At 38.5% G+C, this 16333-nt stretch overlaps 1 protein-coding gene across 4 annotated transcripts in view; it reads right to left on the bottom strand.

Annotated features, from left to right (window-relative positions):
- The window catches only part of col22a1 (collagen, type XXII, alpha 1), a 129822-nt gene that overhangs the window by 74694 nt on the left and 38795 nt on the right, over window positions 1–16333 (bottom strand). For all 4 annotated transcript variants that reach the window (XM_073930460.1, XM_073930461.1, XM_073930462.1 and 1 more), the window contains 2 exon segments: window positions 491–602; window positions 136–259 (listed from right to left, as the gene is read on the bottom strand). In XM_073930460.1, the coding sequence (XP_073786561.1) occupies window positions 136–259; window positions 491–602 (236 nt within the window).

Genomic DNA, 16333 nt, shown 5'->3' with positions numbered 1-16333 from the left:
TTTATACAGCGCTTTTCTGGGTAGGCCTACTCAAAGCGCTTTACACTTAATCCAGCATGAGTTATCTAAATATTATCTTAAAATTTGTTTAGTTTTAATTCGCTTCATTGATGATTTTAATAATGTATTCCACACCTGAGGGATGCCATATTTGTCATAGACTTGCCACAGGTACCAGTCTTCCTTACGGGATGTTTTCCTGAACTTAAATGTGGTCACAAAGGCATATTCGTCTGGCAGACCCTGAGGTAACACATCTCTGCAAAACAACAAAGAAACCTCTTGTAATTGACAACAAACGTTAATGACATTGTTCATCGAGTGTTTTCAATATTGAAATGGTTGCTTTCACTTGACATGTTAAACGTGTTTGGCACAAACTGGGAATTTTAATGATCAAAAGTGATTAAAAAATTGTATTACTGCAAAATTAGTGGAAATAAACATACAAATGTCAGGAAAAAGGTGTGCAAAAACAATATTGACTTACTCTGTCTTTTGGACGATGGGCAATGCACCAAGCCGGACGTAAGGAGTCTGACCGGGCTCAAATTTTTCTCCAAGAAAATCTCTTACGTTGAAGAACTCCATCAAATCAAAACCTGTAGCCAACATGAGAAACAAGACCTTTTTTTTTTGTAATTCATTGATTAATTAAACAAACAAACCTGTTGTAGATTATATTTGACATGTCTTTCCATCAATGATCACTAGGTGGAGTCCATGAGACAGCTCAAAAAACATACTTTGTGCTAGGCTAGAGCAGGGGTGTCCAAACTCGGCCCTCCTGGAGAGTTTAGCTCTAACCAGGGACGTTGGTAGGGTCCCCCCAAACCCCCCCGCAATTAGAAGTTCTAATTCACCCTGCTAAAATACCCCCACTTTCTAAAGGTGATCTACTCTAATCTTAATAATATGATTACAAATGGTTTAATAATAAATAAAGGGTTTTTGAATTGACAGTCTTTAACAATAATTGTGAAGCTTTTATACACCAAAAAGGAAAAACACATTGATAAATGAACCCACTTCTCATTTACTAGTCTGTTATGAGCCATATCATACCTCTTGAGTCTCCTATCTCCTCCTGATTTGTAGTATTTGTTTGTTTTTTGAAAATGTAATTACAATATTTGTATTTATTCTGTCACAATAATCAATATATCGACTTATCGCACAACACGTGGACATGACCTCAATCTTTTTTGGTTATGCTATTACCGTTGAAATCAGAATTATTAGCCCCCTGTTTATTTTTTCCCCAATTTCTGTTTAAAAGAGAGGAGATTTTATCAACACATTTCTGAACATAATAGTTTTAGTAACTCATTTCTAATAACTGATTTATTTTATCTTTGCCATGATGACAGTAAATAATATTTGACTAGATATCTTTCAAGACACTTCTATACAGCTTAAAGTGACATTTAAAGGCTTAACTAGGTTAATTAGGTTAATTATGCAGTTTACTGTAATTGAGCAAGTTATTGTATATTGATGGTTTGTTCTGTAGACTATCAGGAAAAAATATATAGCTTAAAGGGGCTAATAATATTGACCTTAAAATGGGTTTTAAAAATGAAAAAAACTGCTTTCATTCTAGCCGAAATAAAACAAATAAAATTTCTCCAGAAGAAAAAATATTATCAGACATACTGTGATAATTTCCTTGCTCTGTTAAACATCATTTGGGGAAAAAAAAAAATCAAAGGGGGTCTAATAATTCTGACTTCAACTGTATTTGGCAACAAAGTGCCTCGACTGACCAATCAACTTCAAGTCTGAAAGTCTTGTAATGGGCAAAGAAAATGGGCATCAATTGTAAAGAAATCACAGTAAAGAGCAAATTACAGTCTGACTGCTCCACTTGTGTTTTACATGTTTTAAAATACATGCTAACATTTCAATTAAGCGAAAGGATTAGCTTTACTTTCCACGCTCTCACACACAAAAACCCATGCCTCTGGGATCCAGCATGACATCATTGTTCGTTTAAAAATAGTAGATCTGTGTGTGTGGATATCAGCCACTAATTAATGCCTCAGATCTGCAGCCAACACTCATTAAACTGCACTTGCTGCACCAGATGTTTTTAAAAAACAACCTTTCATGTGCAATTATGTCACTGGCGCTCCAGCATACGTGTGTGTGTCTGTGTGTGTGTGTGTGTGTGTGTGTGTGTACTGAGGTTGCCAGTTCTGGACTTCTACCCTATTATAGTGGCCAAACCAGGGCAGTCCTATAACCAAATACATAGTCTGTCACCATGGGGATACCAACAAGGGGTCTGGGCGTTACTGGAGAAGCCAGTGAAGGGTGGATGTGGCTTGAATAAAGCATTTAAGGCAAGGTTCTGCAGGTGAATAGTGTAAAAAAATTAAATAAAAATATAGGCGTTTGTTAAGCTGGTTGAACATCTCTTCACATCCTGATCGTGATGATTAAATTAAGTGGTCCACATGTATTTATTATATGTATTTTTAGTATGTGGAAGGTGTAGGAGCAAGAAACATTTGTCCAATCAAAACATTCGGCCCTAACTTTACGATAGGCTGTTCTTCCTGCCTGCCAATATACAGTTGAAGTCAGAATTATTAGCCCCCCTTTGTTTTGTTTTTTTGTTTTTTTAAATATTTGCCAAATGGTGTTAAACAGAGCAAGGAAATTTTCACAGTATGTCTGATAATATTTTTTCTTCTGGAGAAAGTTTATTTGTTTTATTTTGGCTAGAATGAAAGCAGTTTTTAATAATAATAATAAAAAAAAAACATTTTAAGGTCAAAATTATTAGCTCATTGAAGCAATTTTTTCCAATAGTCTACAGAGCAAACCATCACTATACAACAACTTGCTTAATTACCCTAACCTGCCTAGTTACCCTAATTAAGCCTTTAAATGTCACTTTAAGCTGTATCAAAGTGTCTTGAAAAATATGTTTATATATAGACCTTTTTCTTGGAACGCAAAATTACCCATGATGCTTTGTGTGTATGCGCAAGGAGAATGCGAAGAACTTCCGGTCGGCAGCTGATGCGTGTAAACAGTCACATTTGGACAGCTTTGAAACGATAGTTTTAATCTATTTTACCTGCTTTTATCCTCTTTGAACTAATACTGTTGTCCATCAGCGCCATCTCCTGGACTGATCATTTAAAGAAATGCGATCTAATAGGATGGAAAACAGCTGCTGTGAGGCGTTTTCCCCTCGTTGTCAGACGGCATCTTCTGCAGTTTAAATGAAGCCTCGTCATCGCTAAAGTCAACATTTCCTCTTTATTTCAAATATATAACCAGCCCAAACAAATGTAATTCACCAAAATGTTTGACACACACACGTAGCCTGTACTGTGCCACTGACACACTGATTTAATAACTGTGACAAAGTGAAAATATAGGCGAGTGTCATTTCAAAATGACAGAAAAACACAAACCGTGGTGAATACAACACACAAAATAAAACACAAACGGCTCGCGATTAGAATGAACAGCAAATCAGCAGCAGAGGATCAATAACAGACTTTTATTGCTCATTTTTGTAAATTGCACGACTTTCATACCTGTTAAGTTTCATGCCAGTACTCTGGTTTGCTCTTGCTCTCTCTCTCTCTCTATATATATATATGTGTGTGTGTGTGTGTGTTAAAGAGCCGCTGAGCTAACAGCTGACAGGCCGGGAACACACACACACACACACTGTATTTCTGACGGCAGACACGTGAACTAGGAGAACGTTTTTCTCGTATTTCTGACGCGCTTGAACCACATGTGACAGATTATAACGGCTTTAACAGACACATTTCTAAGTTGTGTGTCACAAAAACACTCTGTTATCCATTAAAAACGTTATTGAAACCCATTTTCGGAGCGCAAATTACCAGTTGTACACGTTGTAAACGGAAGTTTTTAGCATTCTACCGGAAGACGCTGGTCTCTATGGCGCTCTCCATGCAGCAGCCATGAAAAAGGTCTACATTTATACAACAGTTCTGTCTGGTTCTCGAATCTGATTGGCTGATAGCCGTGATATATTTAAGTAATATCAGCACCCATACAGCCTCTTTACCCTTTGTGTATTACTCCGCCCACATACAGCCAGAAAAAAGCAGACACTACAGATCTAAAGTTTAAAAGATGCACGCTCAGCTGTTTAACTGTCAGCTTATGATTTCAATCCAAAGCGGAAGAAAGTAGTTCCTCATACAAAAGGTTTTTGAGACTCTCCATGTTTGATTTTGTTTTTATATACACAATTATGCCGTCAAACTGTTGTATAAACGCAATATCACACTCGTAGCAGTGCGATATGGCTGTATATCGGCACTGGTGGGGGCACTAAGGCATGCACGGCTTCCACCAGTGCTGATATACAGCCATATCACACTGCTACTATGCTATACTACTGCTATGTGATATTGCATGTACAGGAAAAAAATTAACCATTGAGATAATTAGACATGGATTACAATAAAAGAAATCCAAAACTTCAGTTGGCAAGAACTGGAGGCTCTTATTTTTGCTAAATTTGCACAATGAAGGGAATAGTTCGACTCAAAAATGATGTTTGCTGTTTGTTCAAACTTCATACACAAAACAGGATAAAACAACACAATTCTTAAGAGTTTTTTGAGGACAACTTAACTGTTTTACGTTCAATCCACTTTAATTTGCAAAAACTAATCAGCTAACTTAATTCCCTTATGTTGTCCCAACACAAATCGATTGCATGGAACCCAGCATTTTTCTTTACAGTGTAAGCCAGGGGATCTCAAAGGGTCGGGACCCCTCGAGGGGTCACGGGACAATGAAGGGGGGTCGCCTGGTGATTTAAAAAAATCTATTTATTATTATTAAATCATATAGGTACATATATATATAGTTACTATAGTAGCTTATAGTTACTAGTTCTATTGGATTGCGACCCCAGTGGTAATTACATTATATTAAAGACACAGCAATAGCGTCAGATGCAGCAGATTGATTTTATAACACTAGGTTAAAGTTTCTGGCCCATTTACCGCACTGACATTAAACGAAGAATATCCCTGGGTGTATTGGTGTGTGTGTGACATTGCATGCAAGGGTTCTGTATTCATAACCAGGATATTGGGGGTCGCGAGTCACTGGCATCGTCCCAAAAGTTTGGGAACCCCTGGTGTAAGCAATTAGACCATTAAAGTAACAAACATTCTGCTATATTCATTATTCACATTTTATTTATGATTTTTTTATGTATTTATTTATGAAAGATTGCTAAACTAGTACATAAGCCAAAGTTAATAATCGTTTTACTGTAAATGTTGGTTTGGGGTTGTCATTTTAGGATGTTTTCTGTTCATTAAAAACACATAAAAAACACTTCACCTCAACCTACTTATATAAAATGAGCTGCAACAACAATTCTTAAGTTTTTTGGGGGGAGAACTTAATTGTTTTATGTTCAATGCACTTAAATTTGCAAAAACTAATAAGTTAACTCAATTCCTCACGTTGTCCCAACACAAATCGATTGTGTGGAAAGTGGCATTTTTTAACAGTGTAAAACATTCTGCTAACTGTTTTTATTATTCTGTCTTATTATTTTTATTAGTATTTATTTATTTTAATATCTTATGACATTTACATTTTACATTTAGTCATTTAGCAGACGCTTTTATCCAAAGCGACTTCCAAATGAGGACAAGGAAACAATTTACACAACTATAAGAGCGACAATGAATAAGTGCTGTAGGCAAGTTTCAGGTCTGTAAAGTCTAAGAAGGAAAGCATTAATAATGTAAGAATTATTATTATTATTTTTTTTTTTTTAAGTACAGTTGGTGGTATAGCCAGAGAGGCAATTGCAGATTAGGAAGTGAAGTGGAGACTAAATAGTTGAGTTTTTAGTCGTTTCTTGAAGACAGCGAGTGACTCTGCGGTTCTGATGCAGTTAGGGAGTTCATTCCACCAACTGGGCAGATTGAGCGCGAGAGGTCGGGAAAGTGTTTTCTTCCCTCTTAGGGATGGAACCACGAGGCGACGTTCATTCACAGAACGCAAGTTTCTGGAGGGCACATAAATCTGCAGATGTGAGAGGAAGATAAGAAGGAGTGCAGCCAGAAATCGCTTTGTAAGCAAACATCAGAGCTTTGAATTTGACGCGAGCAGCAACTGACAGCCAGTGCAAACGGATGAGCAGCGGAGTGACATGTGCTCTTTAAGGTTCATTAAAGACCACTCGTGCTGCTACAATCTGGAGCAGCTGAAGAGGTTTGATAGAGTTAGCTGGAAGCCCGGCTAGAAGAGTGCTTATGACAAATTGTTAAACTAGTTTAACAACCAAAGATAATAATCATTCACTATGGGGATGTTATTTTAGGATATTTCTGTACATTGTAAACACTATGAAAACATGAACAATCTCTAAATTATCATGTGCTTAAAAAGTGTTTGTTTTCCATGCAGTGTCTGGCCTCGAAAGTAGTCTCAGTACTTGAAACACTGATGGTTTGTGTATGCGACGCCTGTGTAGAAAGATCTATTTCACTTGATGAACTTTTGTGTTGTTTTCTTAGGGCAGGTGCGTTCGTGTCAGCAAAGAGGCTCCTTTAAACAGTCTAGAGAGAATGATTATTTAAACTGAAGGGTGTTTGGAGTTAGTGGTAATGTGAGAATGTGACAGTCTGGGCCAGTGTGGGTGTGTGTGTCTGCAGTGAGTAACAGGTGGCAGAGAATGTAGAAAGCAAACACTCTGTAAACAGTCAAGCACAAAAAAAGGCATAAAATAACAAAAGCAACACAAAAATAAATTCATAATTCAAGCTTTTTTTTGTCACGTTCCCTTGTGATTTCAGCCAGGCCAGCATTAGGAGGCCGTTTACACACCGTTGTGCGCCATCTGTGCTGTTTGTCTTAATTGACATCTTTGGCCGTCATGGTACATTTCAGTGCTTTAGCAGGCTCTTGTGACATGAAAGCTGTATCAAGCTTACAAAATTGCTTTCAAAACTATAGGAAAATTGGAGGAATTTATACAGTCTTGCTTAGGCGGAGTAGGTTCTCAAAAGAATAGTTCATAAAATAAAAAAATAAAAATTTCTGCAAAAATACACTAAAATAATACACATATATGTAAGTACACACAATATTTTATTTATACGGAAATTTTAATTATATAGAAAATGGACTTTACTTTCTGTCTGTATTCACTTTTGTTCATGAAAATGAGAACAGTTTGATACAATTTATTAAATGACAGCAATAAAAATGTTTATTTGTAAGTCCACTATCCATGGTTACTATCCATGGTTTCCGCTACATTCATTCTTCCATGGCGGGGCGCCAAAAATTCATCCCGCCACGGCTACATTACGGCTTCTCATTCAAAACATTTAATTTTTTTATAGCGGGTAATAATCGCAACAAAACGTATTAAAGGGTGTAAGAAGCTAAATTATCATATGCATTTGTTTATATGACAAAGCATGCTTTTTCTCTCAAGAAGGTCCATACTGACTACAAAGGCAGATACTGATAAGATCAGGGCCTGTTGTGTGGACTTTGGGGGTTTTATGGTGTGGTCACATGTTGATTGGTCAGTTTGAATGTCTCAGCATTGGAGGTCACATGGTCAAGAAAGATACAAAATAGTTGGTAAACTCGAGCTCAGTCTTTTTTTCCTGCCCTCTCTTTTCCTGGCCTGCTTCTCTCCTACTCTGCTCCTCTCCTCCTCTGGAGTCTTCTCTAACTCTACTGCAATCAGGCTTTTGGGCCTGCTCTCTTTGTCTCTCTCTTCCTCCCTCCGTGTCTCTCCTTCTCCCTCTGATAACTTTAATTTTACATTTAAGCTGGGTACAATTTATACCATATGTTTTATCCTTTCATATTTTATCATTTTATATAATTCAATTGTAACCATAGAGAATTATTGTCATTAAATCATTTCATTTTCAAGTATTTGTGAATTACTTTTGATTTAACATCAACACTTCATTGTTCCTTATAGCAATACAATACAATCACATAACATCAACGCTCTCCCACATTTATAGCTATTAATACTGCCCTTATTTCCGTTTTTGGTATGAGATTGCAGAAGAATGGTTTGACTAGAAATGTACAGTTTTTTACCATCATGCTGATCACTTTTTAGTCACTCGGCAGAACTACAGTTCGAACCGCTGTGGTTTAAAGACCGTTCTTACAAGGGTAAGTGAATTATAAAAGTGAGAACTTTTGTGTAACCGTGCTGTGCGTCATTTGTTTACCCTTTAAGGTTACGTGCTGACTGACTGGCTGACTGACAGGCGCGTGATGCGTGAGGCCAGCAAACACGACGTATAGCCGTTTCACTTTACCTCAGGAGGCATTAATCCTATTCTGTAGGTCTATTGGAGACATTCATAAATATTCCTCGGAAATCTAATAAATGCTGGAGACATACTCGTTACATAAACGCACTATATCGCACCCAGCAGCGCTGGTTTGAGAGCGCACATAAAGATCTGCGCACTCTTGAAGCGGCTAATATTTGAGGGGCCGTGTAAGAAGTTTTGTGCACGAGCAGAGGAAATCGAGATTCGCATGATCGTAGGCTGTTACATAAATGCGACCCGACTTCTAATACTGCGCTCACGACATTTGTCACTGAAATAATGACGCCACAGGTAGTTGGTAGATCTGTGTAAAAAATGGCCTGCCGCCATCTGGAAAAAAACCCTGGAGGAAACCCTGCTATCAGTAAACTAATACTGTTACAACTTTTTTTAAATGGGTTGCCAGAACCAAAATTGGAATGTGTGTTTATTTAAAAGAAAAAAAAAACATATAAAAGTCACGAGGAACACATTAAATAATGTTTGTATTTTCTAAAATATTTTCTGTAATGAAAAACAAGTCAAGGTAAATTTAGAAATCCCTACTTTCTTTTTTTATTTGTGTTAGATTGAGAATGCACAAAATTTAAATTAATTTACAGTTTATTTGCGTCTCTAAAAGTGTATGATGGTAAAAATTAGACGTATCCAGGTGTTCTCGGTGCACATTTTGAGTGTAATGTATTCACTGGAGCTGTTTGTTTGATTTCGCACCATGTTCTGTTCTTCCTCCAGCTGTTGGCGTCTCATCAACTCATTTCCACCACTCTCTGTTTGTCTCTGCGTCTCTATGCGCCAGGCACAACTCTCTCCCAGTAGCGTTTCTAAGCCTGGAGGAACCTCGCATGGCCAACAGGACCTGTAATTTGGGCCTGGCGAGTGAAAGCATATAATCACTAGCGAGTCTTAATTTAAACAGTGAGAGAGAGCGAGCGAGGAAGGCTGGAGCGGGTTTGTGGCACGGCACAGATGAGCGAGTTACGACGCCGGTCTTTGATCCAAACACATGGACACTTCAGCGCACAACGCAACTCTGTGGAAACAAGCCCTCTGAAGTGAAAGATGTCACCGCATGAGAACGCTGCGACAGTGCTTTAACATAATCACAGTGGGTCAGCGTGACGAACATCAATATGGATGAAGCAAGTGTCTTTAATCCAGACATATGTGCTTAACTGATGTCCTGATGGGTTTTTTTCCCGCACAGCATTTAACTCATTTGTGCTCAAATTTTTAAAAATGGTTGGCTTTTTTAAAAACATATATCCTTGTTAGTAGTTTCCTATGAATATGTTTGCATTTTTTTTCAAACTTTTGATTATTTTCAAGAAAATCACATTTAAATATCCTGAAACTGTAGTTGCCGGTGGGCAAATATGTGACGCCCGAACTGACCCTCGGTTCGGGTTTAATTATCTTAGTCAAGGTTGGGCCGAGCCGGGCTTGGGTTGCGCAGTAAATGAATACACGTGTTATGCATTTCTATAAGCACGAGAAAGTAATCAAATCATTTGTTACAACATTAAAGCCAGTCCAAAAAGAACGGTCATTCTAGCCACTAAGGTATTTCGAAGGTCGCTCATGCACTGCGTATTCGGGTGGAGTTCTAAACAGCAATGTACGTACAGCAAGCTTACAGGGAAGATGAGGAGGTCACTCGCTACATTGAAACTGCTGTCATGGAAAATTAAATGGATGTTCTTGGCTGGTAGACGATGAACAAACAATCCTACCCAAAACGTGCAAAATTAGCCAGATCAGAACTCTGCATCTCGGCCTGTAGCAGCAGCAGCAGTGAAAGGGTGTTCAGTGCTGCTGGACGCACCATTAGTAAGCGCAGAACTGCGCTAAAGCCATTTACAGTGGATTCAATAATGTTCCTCCACAAAACACGTAGCCAAATTTTGGTAAATAAACTTTTTTAAATTATAAATAAATATTAATTCAACCATAAAATCATAATGTAGTCAGAGTAGACAGGCTAATGTTGGCATTAGGCTATTCTTTTATTATTCAGCTTCACCGTCGCCTTAAGGCCAGATTGTGAAGAAACAAATCTCGCAGAGCCTTTATCTTAATTTCGCCCTTGCCAAATACCCGTCCTAATTTAGGATTTATTTTAATTTAATTTAGATTTTATTTTTTATTTAGAGTGCTGAGATGTTACAGAGGACTTATTTTACTTCTTTGTTCCAACTTCCAACTGGCCTATATTCTGTGTTTGTTATGAATAAATTATGTAAAATCATATAAATGACTCATTCTTGAAAAAAGGCAAAAGAACAGTGTGCCTGTGCACATTTGAATAATGTCGGGCTATAAACGGGTTCGGGCTTTATTAGGGGTGTAACAGTTCACAAAAATCACGGTTCAGTTTACAGAGGTGTCACGGTTCGGTACGTTTTCGATACAGCAAAAAAAGAAAAAAGCCAGAGGATTTCTCTGATTTAAATTTTTTATGTAACATCATAAAAGTATGATCCTGTTTTTTTTTTATTTTTTATTTTTTTACTTTAAACAGTGATAGAGCTATACTTCCAGGGTTTCTGCTTAGCACCAAATAAAACAAAACCTTCTTTATACTCAAAACCAAAAAGCTTCCCATAAAAAAATAAATATAATATTGTAGCAGTTAAAGAAATAAAAAGCAAAGAACGATTTAGTTTGTATATGGAACTCTGTTTCAATCAATTTTTAAGTATTTTTTTTATTTTCAGAAGGATGAGTGTCCACCTGCACGAGCAGCCAGGCTGACACAGAAGCTAGCAAGATTGCTAATGAGTGCATGCTTTAATAAAGTCATATTCTGAGTTCAAAAGCGATGGTCTACTGTTAAACATGAAAGCGGGGAAGGCAGCATGTTGTCTGCCACGTCATTTAGGATGCCATGTTGAGCGTTGTTGCGTGAAATCATTATATTTTGTACTTATTCCCTTTTATCTTTTTAGATGTTAGTCTGAATTGAATCATTCGGTTTGTAATGTGTGCCGAGCCGAAAGTCTCATACCGAACGATTCAATACGAATACGCGTATCGTTACAACCTTAGACTTATAAAGCTATCAATCAAAATGTACCTGTCGGGCTCCTAGTTTTTATGGCCCCTTCACAGCTCTAGTCTGAAGGTAGCTTCATTGGAATTCTGTAGGGGGCACTATTAAGTAATTTTGCCAGTTAGCAACCTATCTTACATTACAAAAAAGGGTTTGATTCTCGGGCAGTGAGTATATAAACCAATACACCCCATTGTGTTGGAGGGGATATCTTCCAATTGCACTTTAAATGTATTTTATGAAAGTAATTCCATAAAGTTTCATTAATACCCAGGTAGCAAAGAATTCTGGCCCAGATTTGGCATAAAGCTAGGACTCCAGGCATTTGTCCAGCACTGGCAGACCGCATGTGGGCCAACAATGGCTTGGCAGAGGTAGCACAGACTATAAGGTGGCACACAAGACTTGAGATAGATGTCAAATGTATTATTTGGCCCAGATGGTAAAAATATATATGTGGGCCACGTAAGTTTGGTCCTTCTTGACCCACTTTTAAAATACAATGCAATTATGTCTAAAGTAAAGAAAAAGTTCTACCAATCAGGTCGCTTACGAAAAAACACGCATACAGTATAGTGCGCCTAAAGTGAAATGCTTAATGGGTTTATCAAATTAATTGCAGTCGTGACACACCAACATATCTGGCCCAGTTTAGGCCCAGTTATGGGTTATTACCTTGGTTGAGACTTGGCCCAGATATGGTCCAAGTTTGGTTCTTGTATAAAAGCCAGACTTGGTCCAATCATGTACCATAATTCACTGCTGCATGTGGGCCAAGCTAAAGCTGATTGTGTGAGACAGATCTGGGCCAGAAAAACATTCCATGTAAGTTTGTCCTATATTGACCCACTTTTAAAATACATTTAAATTATTTTTGAGAAAAGAAAAAAATTCTACCAATCAGGTCACTTCGAGAAAAAGCACAGCCATAAAGTGAAATGCTTCATGGGATTATCAATTTCATTGCAGTCCTGACCAGGGCCGGAGCAAGCTGAACTGCCGCTCTAGGCAAAGGACGGTTATGCCGCCCTCAACCCTAAAGTGAAAGCGAGGTGGGGTGTCGAGGGAGCTGTCGCGGACGGTGGTGAGGGTAGTGTCGCAGACACCGCCCTAGACGCTGATATAACTGAGGGCGCGGGTGGTGAGGGTAGTGTCGCAGACGCCGTCCTAGACGTGGATATAACTGAGGGTGCGGGTGGTAAGGGTAGTGTCGCAGACGCCGTCCTAGATGTGGATATAACTGAGGGTGCGGGTGGTGAGGGTAGTGTCGCAGACGCCGTCCTAGATGTGGATATAACTGAGGGTGCGGGTGGTGAGGGTAGTGTCGCAGACGCCGTCCTAGATGTGGATATAACTGAGGGCGCGGGTGGTGAGGGTAGTGTCGCGGATGCCGCCCTAGACGCGGATATAAGGGCGGGAGAGGTGAGGGTTGTGTCGGGGACGCCGCCCTCTGTATTCTGCCGCCCTAGGTGGCCGCCTAGGTCGCCTCTATGGACGCGCTGGCCCTGGTCCTGACACACCAACATATCTGGCCCAGCTCAGGCCCAGTTATGAATTATTAACTTAGCTGAGACTTGGCCCAGATATGGTCCAAGTTTGGCCCTTGAAGCCAGACATGGTCCAATCATGTACCGTAATTCACTGCGCCATGTGGGCCAAGTTAAAGCTGATTGCGTGGGCCAGATCTAGGCCAGAAAAATTTTGCTATGTGGGTAGTGGCTTGTAGTATAGATAGTAATTCAACTTTTCTGAAGTTGTATGAACCATGTAATTGAATTCGTGCAGTACTTACAGCCGACCAATGAACCTTGATTTGTTGTTGTGTTGCAAATGATAAGTAAAAATGAAAACAGCTTGCAAAACTGAGACACTTTCAGAACAAAAGACTGAGAAGAGTCAGATTCAGATACTGTATGCTGATCGATGAGAATTTCAGAGATAGCTTTTGGAAATGCAATTTACTGTATTCCCGCTTGAGCTTTGCAAACGTTACACATTCCTCAAACTGCACCAGAGATTTATCTACTTTCCAAACGCAGTCCAATTTTTTAGGGGGCGAGGGTGGGCGAATCAACACTTAAGAGGGCACAATTATAACAAGCTTTTTGTCATTAATTGAACTCAAACTCAAGTCAGCAAAGTTGAGTCCATTTTGGCCTTGCTTTAGCAATGTTCAGAAACAGCATGCAGATGTTGGCAGCTTCAACATCTGTGAAAATCTCATGATGTGAACCTGGAATTTCCCTGAAGACATAGTGTTGTTCTTGTGAATATCACAGATTACAGGAGCAAGACACCATAATTAACACTTACAGCCACCAAAGGAGGAGAGATCTAGTCTAGTCAGTGCAATCCCAAAGAACCACATCCAAACAGTACTAAGCAGATAAGATGATCGAAACAAAGAGGAATGCACAGTGACCCACAAACATTCAGACGCAAACCTTCAAACTCGACTTAAATCCCAAGACAACACTTGTTATCATTGTAAGTTGTATAATTATAGTCAAACAGACAACATTTGAGAAAAGTTTAAAAACGGTGCAAAAAAAAAGCAGTATTTAACAGCATACATCTAGATTTGAACTATGTCAGAGTTATGAATGTGACGTTTGCTCTACAAACTTGATTCTTTAACTCACAGAGAATGTAACTTTAACTTTATGTTGAAACATCTGTTCATTCAGCTTGAAAAATAGGTATTGCACATGGTCACCATTTTTCTCAGAAAACATTTTTCTAAATGTGCTGTTGCCTTGAAATTTTCACCACATGTTGGTAGCAACTAAACAAATTCATATATTTATGCAAAGAAAATAAATCTAATTAGTTTACAAATTAAGTTATGCATAATAAAATGAAATGACGCAGGGAAAAAGAATTGAACACATGAAGAACGGGAGGTGTAGAAAGGCATGGAAAGCTCAGACAGCAGTTGTCCTGCTAGAAGTAGCCATTAGAAGATGAGTACACTGTGATCATAAAGGGATGGACATGGTCAGCAACAATACTTAGGTAGGCTGTGGTGTTGACACGATGCTCAATTGGTAATAATGGGACCAAAGTGTGTTAAGAAAATAACCCCCACACCATTACACCACCAGCCTGAACCATTGATACAAGGCAGGATGGATTCATGCTGTCATATTGTTAATGCCAAATTCAGACCCGACCATCCGAATGTCACAGCAGAAATGGAAACTCATCAGACCAGGCAACATTTCTCCAATCTTCTATTGTCCATATTTTGTGAACCTGTGTGAATTGTAGCCTCAGTTTCCAGGAGTGCCACCTGGTGTGGTCTTCTGCTGCTTTAGCCCATCTGCCTCAAGGTTGGATGTGTTCTGCGTTCAGAGATGCTCTTCTGCAGCTCACTGCCAGGGTAAACCCTAGAGATGATTGTGTGTGAAAATCCAAGTAGATCAGCAGTTTCTAAAATACTCAGACCAGCCCGTCTGGCACCAACAGCCATGACACATTCAAAGTCACTTAAATCAGCTTTCTTCCTTGTTCTAATGCTCGGTTCGAACTGCAGCAGATCGTCTTAACTTTGTCTATATGCCTAAATGCATTAAGTTGCTGCCATGGCTTGCTTTAACAAGCAGTTGGATGGGTGTACCTAATAAAGTGGCCAGTGAGTGTATGTGAATTAAACTGCACAACCCAAAATAAATAATGCTAATCTAATAAGAGTTTTTTTTATGACATTTTTGCATTTATAAGGAAAAACTTGGTTTTGTATGTGACATCTCTCTGTTACAGATGTGAAAGATTTGTAATTGTCACTTGTGTGAATTGTAAATCAAATCAAATTGTTTGAAAATGTTAACAGAGAGATCTTTTGAGCATTTTTACAGTACTGTAAAATACAAGCCTACACAAACAACTAAGAAAGGGGTTTGCTGATTTGGTGAAAGCATTTTGTTTTTCATGGCAAGGTTGAGACATTCATGGCAACTGCTCATAGACATTTATTTTCAGATTTCAGATCAGATTTTAGTCATTAAAACATGACCAAAACTGGTCTACTGGCTTGAACCCAATAGAGGGAAATCTATCAAGCTCTTCTAATCTTATAAAAGAGAAATGTGGAAGTCTTGGTATTACCGTGATTTGGGACAGAGAACTTGGAGCACAGAATCACAGCTTTGATTGGGATTAAATTTGGCAAAACATTTCAGTTTCATCTACAAATCCTGCCCACCAATTGATAAACTACAATGTAGTGCATAGAAACTATTATACACCTCTAAAAGGTTTTAGAATGAAACTTATTTCTTCACCTGTTTGTGCTAAATGTAACACTGGGGTCATGGGTAGTTTTTTTCATGTTTTCTGGGAATGTCTCCCAATCTAGAATTTTTGGGTTAACGTTTCCACCATCTTGTCGCAAATTCTGTAAATAACCATTGATCCTGAACCTTGCCTTTTTCTATTAAATGATGATTCTTCAGTAATCCTGACTTTGAATCAAAAACGAACTTTTTTTTCTCAGGATTAACAGACGCAAAGAAAACAATCATCAGTTCCTGGTTCCCTCGTAATCTCCTGTCAGTCCAGCAATGGTTGCTGTCATGACTGTCTGTGTCCACCAGATGCCACTGTAGTTCGCCAGCAACTAACAGCAAACTACAGTGGTTAAAGAACTACAAGTCCATACATTCCTTCATGCACACACCCGGTCTTCCATCTATACTGATTTGCAATACACAGCTGTCTCCGTTTTCCTGTTGATTTCTGGATTATATTTACAGTCATTTTTCCATTGTTCGTCCTTGTTGATATGTTGTTCCTGATATGTGTTTTGAATCTTGTCATAGTTCCAGAGCCTTGTTCCAGTTATTCTGTCGTAGTTCCTTGTTTTGTTTGTTTATTGTTATTTTGTCACTTTTTTTTTTACTTTTTTTACCGCACGATCATCATCATTAAA

Source organism: Danio rerio, chromosome 19 (genome assembly GCF_049306965.1).
Source record: "Danio rerio strain Tuebingen ecotype United States chromosome 19, GRCz12tu, whole genome shotgun sequence".
NCBI lineage: Eukaryota > Metazoa > Chordata > Actinopteri > Cypriniformes > Danionidae > Danio > Danio rerio.
This window is presented reverse-complemented; position numbering and strand designations above follow the sequence as displayed.